General features: G+C 47.4%; 1 protein-coding gene across 2 annotated transcripts in view; it reads left to right on the top strand.

The window, feature by feature from the left end:
• ACCSL (1-aminocyclopropane-1-carboxylate synthase homolog (inactive) like) overlaps positions 1 to 21,828 on the top strand; it is a 153,864-nt gene that overhangs the window by 121,937 nt on the left and 10,099 nt on the right. For both annotated transcript variants that reach the window (XM_053899819.1, XM_053899818.1), the window contains exon 2: positions 21,137 to 21,693. In XM_053899819.1, coding sequence (XP_053755794.1) covers positions 21,178 to 21,693 — 516 coding nt within the window. In that variant the 5' untranslated portion in view covers positions 21,137 to 21,177. The remainder of the gene's footprint in view (positions 1 to 21,136; positions 21,694 to 21,828) is intronic.

Below are 21,828 nucleotides of genomic sequence, written 5' to 3'. Positions count from 1 at the left end.
ATAAGCACTGGGTGTTGTGTGGAAACCAATTTGACAATAAACTTCATATATTGAAAAAAAAAAAAAAAGAAAGAACGGCAAAAAAAAAAAAAAAAATGATGTTAACTGTTGAGGTGCCTGGCTGGCTCAGTCAGAAAAGCATGTGACTCTTGATCTTCGGGTTGTGAGATTACTAAAAAAAAAAAAAAAAAAAAAAAAAAAAAAAGAATGATGTTAACTGTGGAGTTTTCATAGATGTCCTTTATCAGGCTGAGAAAGTTCCCTTCTATTACTATTGAGTATTTTTATCATGAAAGAGTGTTGGAGTCCTTTAAATTCTTTTTCTGATTCTATTAAGATGATTATATGGTTTTTGTCCTAATTCTGTTTTTTCAAATATATTTATTTATTTTGAGAGAGAGAGAGAGCAAGGGAGGGGTAGAGAGAGGGAGAGAGAGAGAATCCCAAGCAGGCTCCGCACTGTCAGCGCAGAGCCCGATGCAGGGCTTGAACCCATGAACAATGAGATCATGGTCTGAGCTGAAATCAAGAGTTGGAGGCTTAACCAACTGAGCCACCCAGGTGCCCCTGTCCTAATTCTATTAATATGGTATATAATTATACTGATTGATTTTTGGATGGTAACGCAACCTTGTATTTCTGGGATAAATCCTACCTGGTCATAGTGTATAATCCTTTTTATGTGTTGCTGGATTCTGTTTGCTAGTTTTTGTTTAAAATTTTTATGTCTACATTTATAAGGGATATCTTTGTAGGTTTTTTTTTTCCTTGTGCTAATTTTGTATGGAGGGTAATACTGTCCTTGCAGAATGAGTTAAGAAGTATTCCCTCCTTTTCTGTTTTTTAAAAGAGTTTAGATTGGTTCGTCTTTATATATTTAATATAATTCACCAGTGAACCCATCTGGGTCTGGACTTTTCTTTGTGGGAGGATTTTGATTATTACTTCTGTCTCTGTACTTATCATAGTTTTGTTCAGATTTTCTATTTCTTCTTGAGTCCATTTTAATAGTTTGTGTCTTTCTAGGAATTTGTCCCTTTAATTTTTTTTTTTAATGTTTATTTATTTTTGAGACAGAGACAGAGCATGAACGGGGGAGGGTCAGAGAGAGAGGGAGACACAGAATCTGAAACAGGCTCCAGGCTCTGAGCTGTCAGCACAGAGCCCGACGCGGGGCTCGAACTCACGGACCGTGAGATCGTGACCTGAGCCGAAGTCAGACGCTTAACTGACTGAGCCATCCAGGCGCCCCTGTCCCTTTAATTTAAACTATCTTATTTATTGGCATATAGTGGTTCATAGGATTTCCTTATAAACATTTTATTTCTGTAAGGTTGGTATTCTTGGTACTATGTCCTCTCTCTCATTTTTTATTTTAGTAACTTTAATATTTTCTTTTTCTTTTTTTTCCCCTCGGTCAATCTAGCTAAAGCTGTGTCAGATTTTTTTTTTTTTAATTCAGGAAATATTTATTGAGACCTACTCTGCCAGGCATTGTTCTGTTTTTTTGTTTTTCTTTTTACATTTTTTTCCTTAAAAAATTTAATTCCAATATAGTTAACATACAGCATTATATTAAAAGGTTTGTCAGTTGTGTTATCTTTATCTTTTCAAAGCATCAACTTTTGATTTTGTTGATTTTCTTTAGTATTTTTCTATTCTTTATTTCACTTATTTTGTTTCAGTTTTTATTTCTTTCCTCCTGCTTCCTTTAGGTTTTGTTTGTTTTTTTTCTTATTTATATTTTTATTAAGATATAATTGACATGTAACATTATATTGGTTTCAGATGCACAACAAAATGATTTGGTATTTGTACATATTGTGAAATGATTATCCCAGTAAGTCTAGTTAATACCTATCATCACACTTAGTCACAAATTTTTTTCTTGTGATGGGAACTTTTATAATCTACTCTCCTAGCAACTTTCAAATATATAATTAATATAGTCATCATGTTGTACCTGACATCCTATGACTTATTTATTTTATAACTAGAACTTTTTACCTTTGACCCCCTTCACACCCATCTCACACATTTCTTAACTACTTAAGGTGGAATATTAGTTTACTTATTTGAGATCTTTCTTCTTTTTACTTTTTATTATTTATTTTTTAAATATTTTATTTTTAAATTTTTAAATGTTTATTTTTAAAGGAGAGAGAGACAGACAGACAGACAGAGCATGAGCAGGGGAAGGGCAGAGAGACAGGGAGACACAGAATCTGAAGCAGGCTCCAGGCTCTGAGCTGTCAGCACAGAGCCTGAGGCGGGACTTGAACTTACCTGCTATGAGATCACAACATGAGGTGAAGTCAGACGCTTAACTGACTGAGCCACCAAGCCATCCCTTAAGAGGTCAGCCACGGCCAATTTCAGCTCACCTGCTCCACAGGTCTGCCGGCTTCACTGAGCTGGGAGTTGTCGTCCCAGAAGCTCATACCCAGGAGAGCAGCAGACAAGGCTTCTGCCTCTAACTCTGGATTGTGTGGCTATTCGGTCTTGCCCAAAGGACTGAGTGTTTTCATGCCTCGGTTTCCTCATATGTAAAACAGGACTAATAATTACTGCCCCATATATCACATAGGCTTATGATGAGGGTCATGTGACTAATTTAGGAAAGAAAGTTTTATGAACCATTAAGTAGTGGAGAAATGGAAAAAAAAACCGTCTAAAAATATTTTCAGAATAGATGAGTTTCTTGGAACAAGTGTGGCCAGGCTGGGCTGGGTGTGGGGAGGCGGTGTGAGTGAATTTGGGGTCATGGAATCTGACACACACTACAGCCTGGACCTCGGCTTGTCCTCTAGACCACACAGCCTGGGTCTGAACTCGCCTGTGGGCTGTTCCAGAGTAAATGCATCAGATGATATGATGAGAGGCCCTCGGGGAACCCGTACTGACCTCAGGCTGGATCCACACCATTTTCCCGTGGTTTCCCCTACCTCAGTAAATGGCAACTCGAGCTTTCCAGCAGTCGTCCTTGAGGCCTTTCTTTCCCTCCCATCCCACCCCTGAGGACTTGACTTCTATCCAGAATCAGCCACTTCTTACCATTCTCACATTATCACCAGCTCACCCCGGAGCTATCATAATATCCTCCTATCTGGTCCCACCCTTGACCCTCTACAACAGCATCTTTTCCCCTATAATCAGGGAGATCTTTTCCAATGCTAAATCAGATCAAGTCTGCCTTAAAACCCTGTAAAGGCTTCCTGCTCCACGGGGGAAGCCTGCATCCTTCTGGTGGCCCACAGAGCCTACCTACCTGTTCCCTCTGACCTCCTCTCCAAATACTCCACTCCAGCCATCCAGCTTCTTGCTGGTCCTTGAACACATTAAGCCTCAGGGCCTTTGCACTTACTGGCCCCCTGCTTGGAATGTCCTCCTGCCAGATACCCTGTTGGCTCACCGCTAGTGCCTCCAGGTCTGCTCAAATGTCACCTTATCAGAGGGGATTTCTGTGTACACCTGACAAAATGATCATCTCTGTCTCTGGCCCTTGCATGCCAACTTCCCGAGGACAGTGCCCGGGACGTACTTGGCAGTGTCATTCTTGCTGGATGAATGATGTTCTGGGCAGATGGGATCACTGGCAGCTCAGGAAACTTGCTATGTGGTTTGGACAAACTGCCCTCTTTGGACTTCAAATGCCCCATCTGCACAATGAGGCCTAAATAAGGGACGGCACAGTCTTGAAGATTGCTCACAGTTTGAAAGAGTCCTTAGGGCCCCCGATTCTGCTCTCGCGTTTGCCTGATGTTGGTGAGGTGGCCCTCCAGAGGGGTGCTGGACCTCGGGCTGGCTGAGGCATCACTTAGGAAGGAGAAGGATGAGATCGAAGGTTGGGTCCCTGGGGTGGTCCACAGGGCCAAAAGACAACTTCTGCAGAACATGGGCCTCTTGGAAGCTGCTCCGTTGGCCTCGGATCCTTTTAGATACTTCAGTCCGGGTCCCCTGGGCCTGTTTTGTTTTGTTTTGTTTTGTCTTTAAGGTCCTCAGGGGCTCCTGTCACCTTTCTTGCTTAGAGGCACGGTGGCCTGCCGCTCCCCTTCTGGTTTATCAAGTCTAGCCCCCGGCACTTCCTCTCCCCACTTCCTGAGCAGTATTTCCTTAGGATTTTCTGGCATTTCTTTCTCCTCTTCTGGGAGGTCTCATCTCCCCACCATCCCCTCAGACCCCAAACTGCAGAGCTCCACTCCCCCCGCCCCGTTCTCATGGACATGGGCGTGTGTCCAGGAGCCAGGCCCGTCCCCTCTGTTCCTCCCTTTTCTTCTCCAGCCGCACAAGGGGCTGTCTGCTGCTTGGGCTATTTTTATCCCAGGAGCTTTCTCAAGGAGAGAGCAACATGGTCCCCGAGCCAAAGCATGGGGCTGTGTCCCTGTGGAAAACCTCCCCTCATGGGGAAAGAATCTGGGGTTTTGGGGTTTTTTTTTTTGGGTCCTGGCTTCAAGCCTTCAATTTTTGTGTGTTCCTTGCTAATTTATCAAGGTTTCAGTTGTTGAAATGTTGTGTTTTTATAGGGACGAAGGCAACACCAGATTATGAATCAGGCTTGGATGTCGTCTCTTGTGTTATTGTGATCAGCCTGCGTTTGGGGTTTTTTAAAAAAACTTCTTACCTTATTTCTGTCAATAGTGGAGTGGAACAAAGAGGTATAATGAGGCAGGAGTGGCAGTGCAGAGCAGAGCTAATATGTCCTGAACACCCACTAGCATCAGATTCTGTTTTCTATGCTTACAAGGCCCCTAGGAAGAAGGGACAGTTAGTGTCCAGGTTTTATATGTGGGGAAACAGAGACTCAAAGAGATCAAATAACTTGCCCAAGGTCTTCCAGGAACACATGAAAGAGCAGAGATTTACCCCCAGGATTTGGGAAGCAACTGATGGCTCAGCTTCCTGGGTTTAAGTCTTGGCCCTGCCACATGGTAGCTGTGTGACCTGAGGCAAGCAGCTTCACCTCTCTGAGCCTTGTGTCCTCACCTGTAAAGTAGAGATCGTAATACTGGCCTTATGGGCATTTGGGAGGATCCAGCGAGATGCTGTGTAAAGGGCTTGGGGCAGAGAAGAAAATATATGTTGGCATCTGCAGCCCCCCCCCCCCCCCCCCCGCCTTTCCTTCTGGGTCACAATCGTTCCAAAGAGCCAGCTGCCTGTCGGGCTCCCCAGGCATGTCTGTGGAGGTTCCTGCACCTTGTTTTTCTTGTCCTGGGAGTTTTCCTTTTCCTCGGCCTCAGAGAGTCTGAGTTCTGGACAGTAGCACCCTTTGAAGATGGCTGTTTTTGCGGAGAGGAAAAGAGTAGGGAGAGAAAGAAAAGGAAGTGTCGGCGGAGATTCCAAGGGTTGTGAGTCTTAGTGCTGTCGCTGCGTTCGTTCATGTACTCTGAGAAGCGGGCACCACAGTGCAATTCAAAATATAGCATGTTTATTGGAGGCAACACCTGCGAAGCTTGACTGGAGGGGGCAGGAGGAGGCGGGGAAGAGCCTTCAGACCGTGCTTTCCTGGGAGAGAAGAGAGAAGGAAGGGGAATGAGGGATAGAAGACTCTTGCATTGCAAGACAATTGCAAAAAAGGCTCCGCCAGGCCGATGAGGAGTCCTTGAGCCAAAGTAGGCCGATGGAGGAACCCCACGTCTCCCGGGAAGAGCCTGTGCTGCTGGCACCCTGGTCCTCCATGGGCTGGGAGCAGCCTGGGGGAAGCCGAAGCGGACCGCAGGGAGACTGCAATGGTGGATCCAGGCGGACAGTAGCTGGGGCCGTCAGTCCATTAAGCCCCACCCGACAAGAGATCCCAGTGGTCATTCTCACAGCCACCGGCTTGCTTACTCACTGGGCAACCGTGGGAAATGTGCTGAAGCTCCCTGACCCTCAGTCGGCATCTGTGAAAAGGGGATGATGATAGTATATCCAGGTCCAAGGACTTGTCTCCGTGTTCCACTGCTGTGTAACAAATCATCCCTGACAGTTTTGGCTTAAAAGAGTGATGTATTATTACTCATGATTCTGTGGGTTAACGGGGATAGTTAGGTAGTTCTGCAGCTTTGCATGTTATTGCTAAGGTTCCTCGCAGGGGCTAAAATCAGATAGGCCCTCCTGGCTGGGACCGGATTGTGCAAGGTGCCTCCCAGCCTCCAGGCTGTCTCTCCACATGGCCTCTCCCCACTACGTGGTCTAGCCTGGGCTTCCTTACAGCATGGTGGCTGGCTTCGAAGGACAAGCATTCCAAGAGGACAAGCCCCAGGGCCTGAGCACTTGTCACACCTCTGGCTGGTACCAGGCATGCTAATGTCCCATTAGCCTAAGCGCATGGCATGGCCAGTCCAGGGGACCACCCAGGACATTCACAGGGCTGTGGGAGGGGAGGGAAGTGATAATGTTGTTAAGTGCTTCAAACACGCTCCCAATGAAGAGTGGCTGGAGCCTCATGAAATTGCTCTCAGAAGGGCTGGAGGGTGGGGCTGGGGTGGGGTGGGGAGGGGAGGGTGAGGGGGGGCCCCTCTCTGGCCCTGAGGGAAATTAGAAGACTGGGCTGGGGGGAGGAAAGATGCCGGAAGCTGTGTGGCCAGAAGGATGCCCAAGAATTCCTAGGAAGAAGGGAGGTGGTAGGGACCAGCTTCATGGAGTCTGGGGATGGGGTGTGTGTGTGTGGGGGGGGGGGGGTGGTTAACTTAGGTCAACAGAAGCCCAATAAGTCGGGGCAGGCCTCTCTCCCAGGGGCAAGAAGACTTCCCGCCGAGAAGTTTCCTGGTGGGAAGGATATGGCACATGTGGTGTGACTGGAAGAGTCCTGTGGAAGCTCCGCTCATCATTTCCTGGGTCTGCCGGGTGAGAGTCACAGGAGTCAGCTCCCTCCAGAACATTCCTTGTAACTGCTTCAGTCTTGAGAAACTGGTGAGTGTGTAGTACAGCTCAGTAGTGATGGATGGAAAGAATGAAGGTTTAAATGATGGGGTGGAGGAATGCTTTGGTGGATGGATGGCCGGACAGAATCTGGAAGAGGGGAGGCTCCAAATTTATCTGTTATTTCACATAATCTTCTCAACCGCCTTCCCTTATGCCTTCACAGATGAGCAGCTGATGCCCAGAGATGCTTAACAACTTAGAGCCACACAGTGTGTAGGTGGCTGAGCTGGGACTTGAACCCCAGAACCCTGATAACAGCTCAGTATAGATCACATCACACCATATCCCATACAGAGAAAGGGACATCTCAGGGGACCACAGCAAACAGGGCCAGAGAACAAGTAGATGAGTCTGGCACCTGCCAAGGCCAGTCAGTCCCGCCCCCACCCCCTAGGGAGCCGGGCCACCCAGTCACCCCACTGCTGCCATCTCCTGCCTGCTCTCCCCTAGTATACCCAGGGCCGAGGTCACTCGGTCTCCCTCCCAGGACCTGGGCTCTTGAAGGGGGGGGGGGGGGGCTCCACTTTGAAGGGTGGGTGACATGCATAGATAGTGTCACTGGAAAATGAAACAAAACTCTTTTCTTTGTGCCCTCGGCAGTCTACCAAGTCCTGGGCAGGGGGAGAAAAAAGCGTTTGGAACAAACTCCTCTTTGATGGCCGAAGTAGGAAGACCTTGGGGGAAAAGCAAACAGAAAGAAAAGTCTGACCTAACTGAGCCACAGCTCTGGCAGGGAGAACAGCTTATTCACGTTTGAAGAGCTATCGAATGCTGGCAGCATATTAAGTGCTGAAGGCAGGGAGACACTGCCATCCAAATAAATCTAGGCACAGTAATGAGATGGAGAAGCCGGAGGGGAGAGCATTGGCAGGAGAGGTGGGGTGGTGGGGAGGGAAGGATCAGGGAGGCGAAGGGGCCGGCCAGCATTCCAGGCAGTGGGTTAGGGTGGCGGTTTCCCTAGCAGACCCACTTTGTTTGCCTTGGAATGTGGTTCTCTATCTTGGGGAGTCTGATGAAAGCCGTGGCCTTTAGCATCCCTTTGCCAAACATACGCACATATAAAATGTGGGGTGGGAGGAGAGACCCCCTGCGTCCCTGCCACACAGCCCCTCTGAGACAGTGGTTCTTAACGAGTGGCATTCACCTTCCTGCCCGCCCCAGAGACACTGGTTTTGGGGAAAAGCTTCCCAGGTGATTCTGACATAGCGTGCTGGTTGAGAATGCTGTCCAGGGGCTCCGGGAACTCCAGATGAAGTTCTTTTCGGGAGCAAAGGTTTTTTTTAAGCTAGCAGTGAGAACAAGTGAATCCAAGCCAGGAATGTACCTCATATAGCTGGAGGTGTCCTTACTGGTTTGGGACCCCCAGCCAGCTCTACAGGGCAGTTAGTGATTCACATACCAGCTCTGGAAGATCTGTGCTGCCTTCCCGTCATGCTTAGATTCAAAGCCAAAGTCTTTATCGAGGTTCACAAAATCTCACGAGATCCTTTCCTCAAATACAGCAAATACATGCTCCTACCTCAGGGCCTTTGCGCTTGCTGCTCCCCCTGTCTGGACACTGTTTCCTCAGAGAGCCCCATGGGTTACTCCCTCACTTTCTGTGGGTCTTTGCCTAATGACCTTATCTAAATAGCATTCCTTCCCGCTGTTGATCCCTTACCCAACTGGAGTATCCCTCACAGCATTTATCCAACCATATCTATTCATATACGTCGTTCATTTTCTATCACCTGCTTGAGAAGCTAAATTGCAGGAGGGCTGTATCTGTTTTGTGGCCATCCTTGTCACCAGGACCTAGAATAGTGTCTACCACATGGCAGTTGCTCAATAAATATCTGTTGAATGGCTGAATAATGCTAACGTGCTCCTCCCGGTTGTCCAACAGGATGCGAATGCCATTTTCGAATTTGGTTAAAACCGCCATGTAAACAGTGAGCTGCTTTTTGGATCTGTTTCCCATATGGATTCCCATATAAACTGTAAACAGGTAAACAAAGAGCAGTTAGTTATCTGACACCTACTATATGCTCAGCCCCCACAGGCTAAAGGGAGGTACAAGCAAAGAGTCTTTCTCTTCAAGGTCCTTAGGGTCCTTTCAGGTATGAGTGCTAAGGTCAGAATACCCAGGTGGGCAGCTGCTCAGGACCTTGAAAGACAGCGGTCGCTGCTCTGAGGGGCTGGCGGGGTCAGAGGGGCTTAGTGGAGGTGTGCCCTTGGAGGAGCAGGACCCAGAGGGCAACCACGCGGGAACCAGTAAGGTACCTGGCTCTGAGGCCCTGCCAGAGCAAGATGAGTTGCGTGAGCCAGAGCCACGGGCCCCTGACATCATGGCGTCTCTCCTCCACCTCCCTGCTTGGGGTTGCCTCATACAACCCCGAGACCCGGCCAAACCCAACAGGACCGTTAGGGGACTGGTGCTTTGGCCAAGTACCCAGAGAACACTGGGAAGAAGGCCTGGATTCAGACATGCCTGGAGTCAGGCATCGGTGCAGGTGGCGTAAACTCGGATAACGTTGAGGAAAACTCGCTGGGTCTCAGTTACCCCACTTGTAAGGTGAGGCCAAGGGCACTCTCCTCACTGGATTGTGGGGAAGGCCAGAGATGTGGACCCAGAAATGTGGATGTGGACCTCTCGACCCATGTCAGCAGAGAGAGCCCCTCATTACAGACTCCCAGGTTCTGGTCACAGGTGTGTACGGGCCACAGTCTTCCGGGATAGCACCCCCCCCAACTTAGTTTCATGGCTGTCTTTGCTTGAGAAGGCACAAAAGACCGTTTGTTTGCAGCCTCCTCCCCCTTCTGCCTTTATCTCTGTGCCTCAGGCTCCTCTCTGAAGTGGATCTTCCTGTGGCCTAGTGGCTACTTAAAAGATCAGGGGACTGAAATCAAGGGGGTAAGAGTGATAGAGACAGGGAGATGGTGGGGGTGGAGGGCACCTGGGTCCCGTTCTTGAGGGAGGAGCTCTGCCTTTCCCCCACCCCTCACTGCCTCCCTGCTCGCTTTCCAGACCTGGAAAGAGAACCCAAGGGCCTTCCAAGTTAGGCCACGCCAGGCACAGGACTTGGAATCTTTCTTGCTTTGCTTTTGGAACAGAGAGATGCCAAAAGCAGCTGGGGAGGAGGACGGAGGGAGGAGCAACAGTGCTCCTCCAATCTGGATTCGAATCCTACCACTGATGTTTTCTAGTCGTGTGACAATGGCCAGGGCACCCCACCTCTCGGAGCCTGGGGTCCTCTCTAGAAGCCCGAGACCCCCAGGAGAGCCTCAGAGCACAGGGCGGCGGTGCGTTAGAACGGGTTGTGTCGCCGGTCCCTCGCGCGGCGCGCGAGCCGCTCGGTGCCCAGGCTTCCGCGGGTGTGCACTGCGCGCACCGGGACGGCTGGTCCGGGAGGGCGCGGCCCTTCGCCCACCTTTCCTCGTCCTCCCGCCCGGGCTTCGCCGCGTCTGGGGAGGTGGCGGCCCTGTTCTCCGAGCCAGAAAGGAAAATAGGGGTTTCGCGCCCCCTCTTGGCGAATCCATGTTACGGCTGTTGTGGTCGGAAGTGGGGCCACGGGAGAGGCTCTGGCTGCCGCAGGTTGTGGGCAACGTAGGAGGTCGTGGAAAATGGGGGTTTTCCTCTGGACAAGTCTTCACTCCGCCGTCAGCGTTCACCTGCTGCTGACAACTAATTCCCTCAATTCCGTCTCAACCGCTGATAAGTTGCCAACAACACTGAACGAACACTTTATAACCAAGAAGCCCCTCTGTGCCTTGAAACTATCGCAGAACCAGAGGGGGACGCAGACCTTAAATTGCATATGACATCCGTCCATCCGTCCACCCACCCATCCGTCCACCCATCTGTCCATCCACCCATCTGTCCACCCATCCTTCCACAAATATTGAGCTTCCCTAAAGGCCAAGCACTGTTCTTTGCCTTTGAGGAACATCAGTAAACAAAACAACTGAAGAGCCTTGGCCCTCGTGGAGTTTATGTATGAGAAGGGGGAAGGATAACAAACAATGCACATAACAAATAAGAAAATATATGGTACGTACTTGGAGGAGAAAAGTGCTGTAAAAAATGACAGATAGAATAGGGGAGGAGGTACCACCGTGTGGCGAGGGTGGGAGCAGGTTGTGGAACAAAGTAGGTGATCATAGTAGACCTCTGGGGGAAGGTGACATTTGAGCAAAGACAAGGAAGTGAGGGAGTGAGCCAACCAGGTACTGGGGGCAGGGCAGCGCAGGCATCAGAGCTCAGCTGGAGCAAAGGCCCTGGGCACACTCCCTGGCTTGTGTGCTTTATACCCTTGGCATGGGCCCCTACACCTACCTGGGGAGTCAGGGAGGAAGATTCCTTGGAGGAGCATAGACTTAGTCTGCCGAGGAGGTGAATCTGTGAGTGGGCTTTCTGAGTGGAGGGAACAGCATGTACAAAGAATGAATGAGAGATCCTGGCATGCTGGGAGAGTTACGGGAGGGGTCAGTGTTTGGTGTTGTCGCCTGGAGGCGGAATGGAAGAGATGTGCAAAGAATGGGATTAGGGAGGTAGGCTATCATCGATTATTCTAGAACCTGATATGCCACAGGAATGAGTTTGGATTCAGAGGTTGCAAACTGATGGCTGAGGGGCTGACATAAACTGGTCAAACCATTTTGCTCTCTTTGCACATTTGTTACCGTTGTGTCCCCGAGGTATTTGAGTTTATAACCCCTCAAAAAAGGGGAGCCGTTGGAGGATCTTAGGCACAGGAAAGATGTGATCAGATTTTTCCATTGGAAGGTATTCTGGGGCTTCTTGAAGCCAGGGACCTTTTCCTGCATTCTGATAGTCTCAAGGTCTAACACAGCCTAACACAGGATCTAACACATGTATCATGGGTACATAATAGGTACCCAGTGAATTGTTTTTATAGCTTTAATGAGTGGGGGGTGAACAAATAAATGACACAAGGAATGGGCCGTCAGGGCGGGCCAGGCTGGGGGACATGTGAGGTCCTAACCCTCTGCAGTAAAGTGCCAGCCCACAGCTCATGCTTCCTCTCACTGCGGAGTCTGCCTGGGCAGTGTGTCTCCAAGAGTAGTCCATAATCACCTGCCATGTTTGTTTTAGAATGCAGACTACCAGGCCCAAGTGTAGACGTACTGACTGGAATCCCTTAGTGGAGCCCAGGCATCTGCACATTAAACCAACACCCACTAAAGTTGGAGGAGAGTCGCAAGGCAGGGTGTTTTCAGACTACAGCCTGCCTTTGGCCTTGCTTCTGTTTGTTGGCCCTCAGGGAAAGCAGGACAGGAACTGTCAAGCGTGAAACTGATAAGCCCACACATAGAGTTATGTAGTAGTTCTCTCATTTTGGCGTCTATCCCCTGATTCAGCCTCCACATCACCCTCTGTGAGGTAGGTTTCTTGATCTGCCCCTTCGACAAGGAGTAACTGAAGACCGGAAAGACCCGCAAGGATATGCTGACAGGTGAGGCTGGGGGGATTGGGCCCGGGCTTTCTGGCAGCCGGCCACTCCAGTGCCTCCTTGTCGAGTTGTCCTTCCTGCCCTAGGTTAACCCACTTCGACCTGTTCTCAATCATGGCCTCTCCAGAAATGGGGAAAATTAGTAGCTCATTTGGGCTTTAACTGAGATTTGCTCGCTCCAGTGGTTCTCAAATGCTGGTAGTATTTGAATCACCTGGCCGTCTTGAGCTACCACACGGCCCGGCCCCAGCCTACTTCTAAGAGCTCCTGGCTCTTTATTACCTCTCCAGGTGGTGCCAATGCCTCCACAGTTTGAGAACCGTGGCTCAACGTGTGGTTCTTCCATGTGTGGATATTGCTGAGCCTTTCCTGTAAAGATGCGAAGAAAGGCCATTTTAGGTAATGGGGAGCTCCTGGGGAGATCCCTGTGGAAGGGAAAGGGTGGATCTTATTATTGCCCTTGAAACTACTTTGTACTTAAAAGCAGAGCATGCGGGCACAAAGCAAGCTTAGTGACAGGAGGAGGGTGGTGGAGAGGTCTCTGAGCCCTGACATTCAAGGACAGTTTCATCAGGCATAGTAAGGATTTGAGGCTGGAGAAGAGATGAGTGGAAACAGAGATAAAGGTAAATGTGGAATGGTAAGGAGGGGGAGCCGTGGGACATGGAGTGTGAGAGGGGCTTTGGACGAGACATTGCTGTGGCTTCAGCTGGGGCTCCTGGACCCCCAGTGGGGTAGGACCCACCATCTGACTTAGGTTTTGGATTCCCAAAACTGAGTACCAAGTTTTGAAGGTATGTGCACCCTTCCAGGAAGAGGCCTTGAGGGAGGATGGGGCCTGGGGTTAGCAGACTTGGGGTTAAAGCTCCCCTTTCCCATCCTACTTGTGTGAGTCACCTCCTTCTTTTGGGCCTCTGGTTCTTCATCTGTAAAGTGACGCTAATGGCAGTGCTCTGCTAACAGTCCTTTTGAGGATTAAATCACCCAGGCCAGAGCTTGGCTCCGACAGTGCTCAATCAGGGTTAGCTGTCACTGATAATATTGTGATTTGGGGGAGTTTTGTGTCCTCCGCCCCTCCAAAAGCTTACATCACTCATGCTCATCCTGGATATATTGGGGGGCCTTGTTGAATTCAATGGACTGTAATAAATTATGTCATTAGTTGCTCCATCCGAAAGCTGGGAATAATTCTTATCACCTAGAGGTTAGGATTAAATGCTGCGTGTGGCTGGGGCTGCTGGGCAGCTGCTAGGCTCACTCATTAGGTAAGTGACCCGGGTTGAAAATGCTGGTCTAGTGTTTACTACCAAAGTCTGGTTGGCATATGTGTGCAACACAGGTGAGGCTGTGTTCCGATAAAACTGTATCTACAGAAACACGAGTCGGGCCTCTATTCTGTCACTACACTAAAGTCTCTTGTAGATCATCTGCGAATTCTCTAGTGTCTTCTAGGCAGACACTAGTAATCTGTAGATAGCAGAACTCCAGATTGCCTTGTTCTAACTCTAAGTTCTTTCCTTGCCTAATCTCGGCCAAGACCTCTGGTACAATGTCAGCTATTTGACAGTGACAATGGGTGGCCTTTCCTTTTGTTCAGGAGTTCAAACCTTTCAGAATTTCCCAAATGAGTAAGAGTCTGGCTTTTTGGCTGAGAGATGTCTAATGTTAAAGAGGTATCCATTCATCCTATTGTCTAAGTCAAGAATGGGTGTCTAATTTTGTCAGATGTCTTTTTAGTGTCTATAGATCAAATGATTTTTATTCCCCTAGGATCTTAAGGAGAAGTTCATTCAAATCATAGGGTTGAACCATCCTTCCATTCTGTATGATCCCATTTGGTCATAAGGTTATGTTACGATGCGTTTGGAGTCTGTGTGCAAAGTGCTATTCAGCTTTTAAGTATTGATAATCTGATGATAGGTAAGACTTGACCATAGTTCTTCTTACAAAGTTCATCAGATATGTTATTGTTTAGTTGTAAAATGTGGGTGTTTTTCCTCTTCTCTGTACAGTTTAAATAGAACTGGAATAATATACTTCTTTAAATATATGATAGAGTTCCTGGTGAGACTGTCTGGACCAGTTACTTTTTTAGGGAATTAGTCCTTTGATAACTTCTATGTAAATTGATTTCTTTTGACTTTATTTCTCACCTGGGATTAGGATTAATAAACTACATTTTTAAGCTAAATTAGTAATTTCATCCAGACTTAAACATTCTCTATATGTGCTTTTTTTTTTTTTTTGAGAATTGGCTCTTCATTTCTTTCCTACTATAAATAATTATGTAAATATGCTCCTGTGTCCTTGGCACCTGCCCCCATATGGGTCTTTCCACTTAATGGGCTAGCACTGGAAGCAAACTTACTTGGCTATTTATATCCTAACAGAATTTTAAATTAGCTACAGCTGCATTTGAAAAACCTGCTTCCTAAATATATTAAAATTCCTAAGTGTACAATTTGAACTATGACAAACGGTATAGCCATGTAACCACAACCTCAAGTTATAGATCACGTCATCTCCCCAGAATGTTGCCTGTACCACATTGCTGTCATTTTCCCAACCTCCTCCCCAGGCAACCTCTGTTCTGATTTTTATCACTATGGGTTACTTTTGCTTGTTCCATAAGTAGAACTGTACAATGTGTACTGTGTCTGGTTTCTTTCACTCGGTTGGCCTTAGCTTTTAAAGGCAAACTTACTTGCTCAGATTAGTAGTATCCTCTGCACAAATCTAGTCCCTCTAGCAGGGAGGAATTGGTAACACCTACTGAAATATTGATCCTTTGATGGCTACAGGATTCTAGGTTGGGAGTTATTTTCTCTCTATATGGTGAAAAATTTCAGGGGTACCTGGGTGGCTCAGTCGGTTAAGCATCCTACTTCAGCTCAGGTCATGATCTCACGGCTCGTGAGTTCGAGCCTTGCGTCGGGCTCTGTGCTGACAGCTCAGAGCCTGGAGCCTGCTTCAGATCCTGTGTGTGTCTTTCTCTCTCTCTGCCTCTACCCTGCTCACACTCTGTCTCTATTTCTCTCAAAAATAAATAAACGTTAAAAATTTTTAAAAAATAAAAGAACATTTCATTGTTTTCAGGTTTCCGCTGTTGGCTGAAGTCAGCTTTTGGTCTATTATTCCTCTGAGGGTAACTTTTTTTCTTGGCTGATTTTTGAGATGTTTGTCTTTTTGTAGATATAAAATCTCCTAAATATATACGTATATACATATATGTATGTATATGTAGATTGCTTTATTTTAATTTGCATTTGTTGGGCTTGCTGAATCCATGCTGCGGTGTCTGGTTATTTGGCACTGATAAAACATCTTGTTCAGATTGCTTCTGCTCTATTTTTCTCTTCCTTTGGGACTCGAAATGAATATGTATATGTACATTTTAGATCCTCTGCTATCTTCTTTTACTTTTGTGTCTTCATGTCACGTTTTAGAAAGTTTCTTCAGCCTCTTCTTCTGGGTCATTAATTTTTTCTTTAGCGGTATCTAATTTGATGTTAAACTCTGCCATTGAGGCTTTTCACTTTTGGTCAGTGGATTTTAACCTCTAGAATTGATTGATTTCTTTCAAATTTGTCCTCTTAATAATTTCCATTTATTCTGTCAGTTTTCGGACTTGAGTTTCTATCTCCTTGAGAAGAAAAGCAATCATTTTATAGTCTACTCTTAGTAGCTGGAGTCCATTTTAGTCTTTCTGTTGTCTGTACTGGTCTTACCTCATGCTGCTTATTCATGTGTCTGTATTTTGTGTTCTGGACACTGTATTTGAAAAGTCATCCTCTGAAAAATGCAAGTAAGTCTAAGGTAACCACTTCCAGAGTATTTGTCAGCTTCTGCCCGGGGGCTTGGAGTCAATACAGGAGGACAAGATTGTTGGGTGAAGTTAATCCGCCTTCAGCAATTGAGACTTCCTGGACATTGTGACATGAGGCCAAGCTGCTGTCCATGTAAGGGCTGGCTTTCTTCTAGCTTTCTCTTGTTCCCAGGAGTTCTGGGCTAACGTGGGAGGTCTGAGGTTTAAATCCTGGCTCTACTGTGACCTAGAAGTGACTCATCTTCATGAAGCTTCAGTTTTATCCCCTTGAATTGAGGTATCTTCTTATCTTACATATGAGAAACTGATGCCCAGACAGGGGAGATCATTCTTACAACATGCTACAATTGGTGAGTAGGATCTATAAAATAGAATCTAGGCTCTACAAGGCTGCTTTTACCTGAGACTTCAATTTTGCAACTTGTGTTTAGGGGTCTATTTCCCCCACACCTTGCTTCTCACGCACATAAAGGAGGCTCCCCAATCCTTATCATACTTCCCATAACAAGGAGGAAGTATCTGACTGAGGCCCAAGGACTGGGACACCAGGAGAAGCTGGTACATGACAAAGGAAAGGAAGGTTGGAGGGCAAGACCGAGCTAGAGAGCTTGTAGGGTCCTAGGGAAAGTGACATAAAAATTGTCCTGCTTGGAGTCAGGTGCTGCCATTGCAAACAAATGAGCTGGTTCTAGCTCATTTCCCATGTTCATTCCCTATTCCCAGCTTCTACTGTTTGTCAGCCCTTTGGCTCTTTTTAGAAGGTTGTTGGTATCAGTTGGGCTGGTTCTGAGCCATGGCTTCTAGCTGTTATAGAAGACCCCTGAGTGTGACTTAATAGGCAGATGGTTGGAAGCTGGGGAATGTTGAAACCAAGGTATGTACAAGACAACTTGAGGAAAGGGTTGGTATACCTCAATACCAGACAATTTAGGGGCATTATTGCCTTGTGGGCCAACATTTTTCACAATAGACTTTTCTTATAGAGAATATAAGTCTTGGCAGAAATCTAACTGCCAGGTTTCCTCCTGGCCTTACCACATACTCATTTCAAATACATTTTGGGGTGCCTGCGTGACTCAGGTTAAGTGTCAGACTTTGGCTCTGGTCATGATCTTGCGGTTTGTGAGTTTGAGCCCTGCATCAGGCCCTGTGGTGACAGTGTGGAGCCTGCTTGGGATTCTGCCTCTCCCTCTCTCGCTGCCCTTTCCCCACTTGCTGTCTCTCTCTCTCAAAATAAATAAATAAACTTAAAAAGAATTTGGGGGCACCCGGGTGGCTCAGTTGGTTAACCACCCAACCTTGGTTCAGGTCATGATCTCATGATTTGTGGGTTCGAGCCCGGTGTCGGGCTCTGTGCTGACAGCTCAGAGCCTAGAGCCTGCTGAGGATTCTGTCTCTCTCTCTCTCTCTCTGCCCCTTCCCTGTTCACACTCTGTCTCTGTCTCAAAAATAAACATTTAAAAAAGAAAAAAAATACATTTTGCCAAGAAAACACACTTCTTTTAGGTACTTGCCTTAGCACTATTTGCTGTTCCATAAGCCTGCCTGGAGAGGTTCTCATCCTAACTGCTTCGAGCAGCCCTTCTCCTCTAATAGCTTGTTGGGCCACACTGGCCTCCAGTTTCCCTACATAATTCTGATCACTGTTTTCTTTGTACCTGGAGTCCCTGGCTGAGGGCTGGGTGGATGGGACAGAGTCGTGGAGTTTTGGTAACATCAAGGACTTCCGGGGCAAGAAGTTCAAGAGAGCCCCTAATCCAGCCTGAACTGGGATTACTGCTTAGTCTGAGACCATGTGCTGGTCTAGTGGATATTACAGAGCTGTGATATCTTTGGTTTTGTTATTAAGGTGGTACAGGACAAAGACCCTCAATATGTGAGAGCGTAGCCCTGGAAGAAAGCGGAAACCCCCTACTTCTTGCCCATTGAAGAGAAATCTTGTCCAGCAGTGTGGCCCTTCCCGCCAAACTCCTCAGAACCAGCAGGGATGATAGGCACCACCTTTTGGAAGGCAAAACCACAGGAATCTCTGTTGACACGTAACTACCCCTCTATGCTATCCGAGTATAGATTTTCCTTGACTTATGATGGACTTCTGTCCTGATAAACCCGTTATAAGTTGAAAATGCATTTAATACACCTGAACTACTGAGCATCATAGTTTAGTCTTGCCTACCTTAATTATTTAAAAAAATTTTTTTTCAACGTTTTTTATTTATTTTTGGGACAGAGAGAGACAGAGCATGAACGGGGGAGGGGCAGAGAGAGAGAGGGAGACACAGAATCGGAAACAGGCTCCAGGCTCCGAGCCTTCAGCCCAGAGCCCGACGCGGGGCTCGAACTCACGGACCGCGAGATCGTGACCTGGCTGAAGTCGGACGCTTAACCGACTGCGCCACCCAGGCGCCCCTTGCCTACCTTAATTATTTTTAGAACACTCACACTGGCCTACAGCTGGGCAAAATCCTCGAACACTGTCCATTTTATAATAAAGTGTGGAGTATCTCATTTAGTTTATTGAATACTGAAAGTGAAAAGCAGAAGGGTTGTATGGGTACAGGATAGTTGTAAATGGTTTTTACCCTCGTGATTGTGGGGCTGACTGGGAGCTGCATCTTGCTGCCAGTGCCCAGCATCCTGAGATGGGATCCTACGGCACATCACTGGCCCAGGAAAAGGTTCAAATTCGAAATTCCAAGTACAGTTTCTACTGAATGCGTGTCACTTCTGCACCATCGTCAAGTCATAAGGTCAAGAACTGAACCATTCTAAGTTGGGGGATGTCTGTATCTGGAAGGACCGTATGAGCTCCTTATCTGCAGGGTTGAAAGCCCCACTGAAATGACCCTTTAACTTGTAGGGGAGGGAGTCTGAGGCAGAACAAAGTATTTTGCTTGTGGAACAAAGGGTTAGTCTAGACATGAGAATGTATATCTGTTCAATCTCTTTCTAAACAATATGCGTGTTCCTAATTCTGGCGCGTGAAGTTCTTTGTATCACTGCCGATGAGAAGTTGGCACCCTATATCAAGACTCGGTACTGTTTCGTCCTGTGGCTGTATCTGGTCACCGCCCCATCTTCTATAGCAAAGTCCTCATGGCTTTGCTCTTCTCTTCACTGACTTGGCAACATCCTGTGGTTGTGCCTCTCCTCCTAGCTACCTATGTGCCAGGCACTGCGCTAACGGTAGAATGATGAAGGCTGACCTGGGGAGATACTGAACATGTAACAGTATTAAGTGTCAAGAGGGGGAAGTATAGATGGCTATGGGCATATCCCAGGCAGACTGGACATGTTTTGGAGAAGCTGGGCAGAGTGTCCAGTACTTTGAAGCCCTGGTGCAACAAACCCGTGAAGGAGGTAACGAGGCTTTGCATATGGCGGGGATGGAACTTAGAATAAGAACTCAGAATATGGCCTCTAGTGGAAGGGCTGTAAATCTAGAATTTTTTAGGAAAAGAGGTCTCTGTGTCTGGGAATATGAAGATTGTCATACAAAGAATTAGAGGCAGCTGTTGGCCTCAGGTTTTCTTACCGTGTGGCTTCTTGCTCTCCGATTTGTTTGGTTGATTCTTCAAGGCTTGAAAAAGGTGTTTCTTAGGTCTTTCCCATCATTTTGACCTCTCTTCAGATGAAAGGTTGGTCTGAATAGTCAGAGGCTCTCAAAGTAGAGTCTCAGGAACTTGTTCGAACTGAAAATTCTCCGGCCCCACCCCAGATTTACCGAATCAAAGTCTGGCAGGGAGGCCTCGCCATCTCTGTGCTAACAAGCCCTCCAAGTGATTCTGGTGAAGTTTGAAGTTCAAGAACCATGTATCTAGCCCCTGGTTACTAGTGATGGAAGTCTGAGGCAGCTGTCACAGTGAGCAGGTTGAAGGTATTTGTAAGGAAATGACACAAAGAAGGATAGAAGGACTGAGGAAAAATAGACAAAAAGAGGGGCTGATGTTCTAGAACAAGGGATGGCAAACTTTTTCCAAACGGGGCCAGATAATGAACGTTTTATGCCTTGTGAGTCATATCCTATGGTCTGTGTCACAGCTATTCAGGCCTGCCATTATAGTGTGAAAGCAGCCATAGATGATATATCAATAAACAAATGTGACTGTATTCCAGTAAAACTTTATTTACAAAAAGAGGTAGCTGGATTTGGCCCTTGGGCAGTACTCACCTCTATGCTAGCAGAATAATTTACTCAGGCTTTTTATTCTTTATCTCTCTCTCTCTCTCCCCCCCCCCTTCCCCCCCCCCCCCCGTCTTTCCCTCTCTTTCTTTCTTTTTCTCTCTCTGTCTCTTTATTTCTACAGAATCCCCTTTTCTTAGAACATTGTAAAGCAGGAATTGCTCTGATGGAGGGAGAAGGAGGAGACCCCAGAAGCATACCTGTTCACTTTCCCCTTTTTCTCAAAGTGGGCCCTAATGCTCTTCTTCAGAACACATTTTAATGCCATTTAGCTATAGTGTTCCAGGGTCTGGGTTTGGGGCCTCTTAGGCATTGCCCTTGAATGAGTTGGTAATTCTCCCTGAGCCAACATGTACCTATACCCAAGGCATGGAAGTAGGAGGAGGCAGTGAGGAGCCTGAGATCCGGCCTGGATCTCCTCAGGGTCAAGGAGGGTTTCCTTTATTATTATTTTTTTTTATTTATTTATTTATTTATTTATTTATTTATTTATTTATTTATTAAAAAAAAATTTTTTTTAACGTTTATTTATTTTTGAGACAGAGAGAGACAGAGCATGAACAGGGGAGGGGCAGAGAGAGAGGGAAACACAGAATCTGAAACAGGCTCCAGGCTCTGAGCTGTCAGCACAGAGCCCGATGTGGGGCTCGAACTCACGGACCGTGAGATCATGACCTGAGCCGAAGTTGGATGCTTAACCGACCGAGCCACCCAGGCGCCCCGGGGAGGGTTTCCTTTAATGCACTGCGTGGTCTCTCGCTTTCTCTGCAGGTTCCAGCCAGCCTGCTGAGGCCAAGACAAAGACCCAGAGCATGAGTCATCGATTAGGCATGTTCCGTATGCCCTCTGCCCAGATGAGGGGTCAGGGCCTCAGAAACCAGAGAATCCACACCCACCTGATGGAGATGATGCTGCACTTGAAGCAGACCATAGAGAAGAACCTCATGCACCTCACGACCAGGCACCTGCAGCAGGACCTGGTGCTGGAGGAGCAGAGGCACAGTCAGGCCGCCAGCGAGCAGGAAGCCCTCCTGGGCCACTTAATGTACCAGTTGGTCAACCTCCTACAGTCTGGGGCCATGGGTGGCCTAGGGCTCCAACCGTCTTGCCCTTCCCTGGATGTTAGGCGTGATGTCAGAGGCGGGCAGTGGGCCCAGTCCTCCAGGCAGCCTGACTGGCCAGTTCACCAACTGAGTGATCCTGAAGCTACATTTGTCAGTCAGCACCTGTCCAGCCGTGGGATTGACATCTCTGCCTTATACCACTCCAGCTTCCAGGACTACAAGATCTACCAGAGAGACAAATACCACGAGGACAAGAACACCATGGTGAGGATGAGGGCAGGGGGAGACACCTACTCAAGGGCCCCAATCACTAGGGTTGACTGAGTCCTGTGCCAAGTACTGGGCTCTCTTACTCTTCTTAGCTCCGTAAAGTAGACGCTATTGTCGTCTTATAGATAA

The sequence above is a fragment of the Panthera pardus genome, unplaced genomic scaffold (assembly GCF_024362965.1).
Source record: "Panthera pardus isolate Hobbes unplaced genomic scaffold, ASM2436296v1 HiC_scaffold_12, whole genome shotgun sequence".
Classification (NCBI taxonomy): Eukaryota; Metazoa; Chordata; class Mammalia; order Carnivora; family Felidae; genus Panthera; species Panthera pardus.
This window is presented reverse-complemented; position numbering and strand designations above follow the sequence as displayed.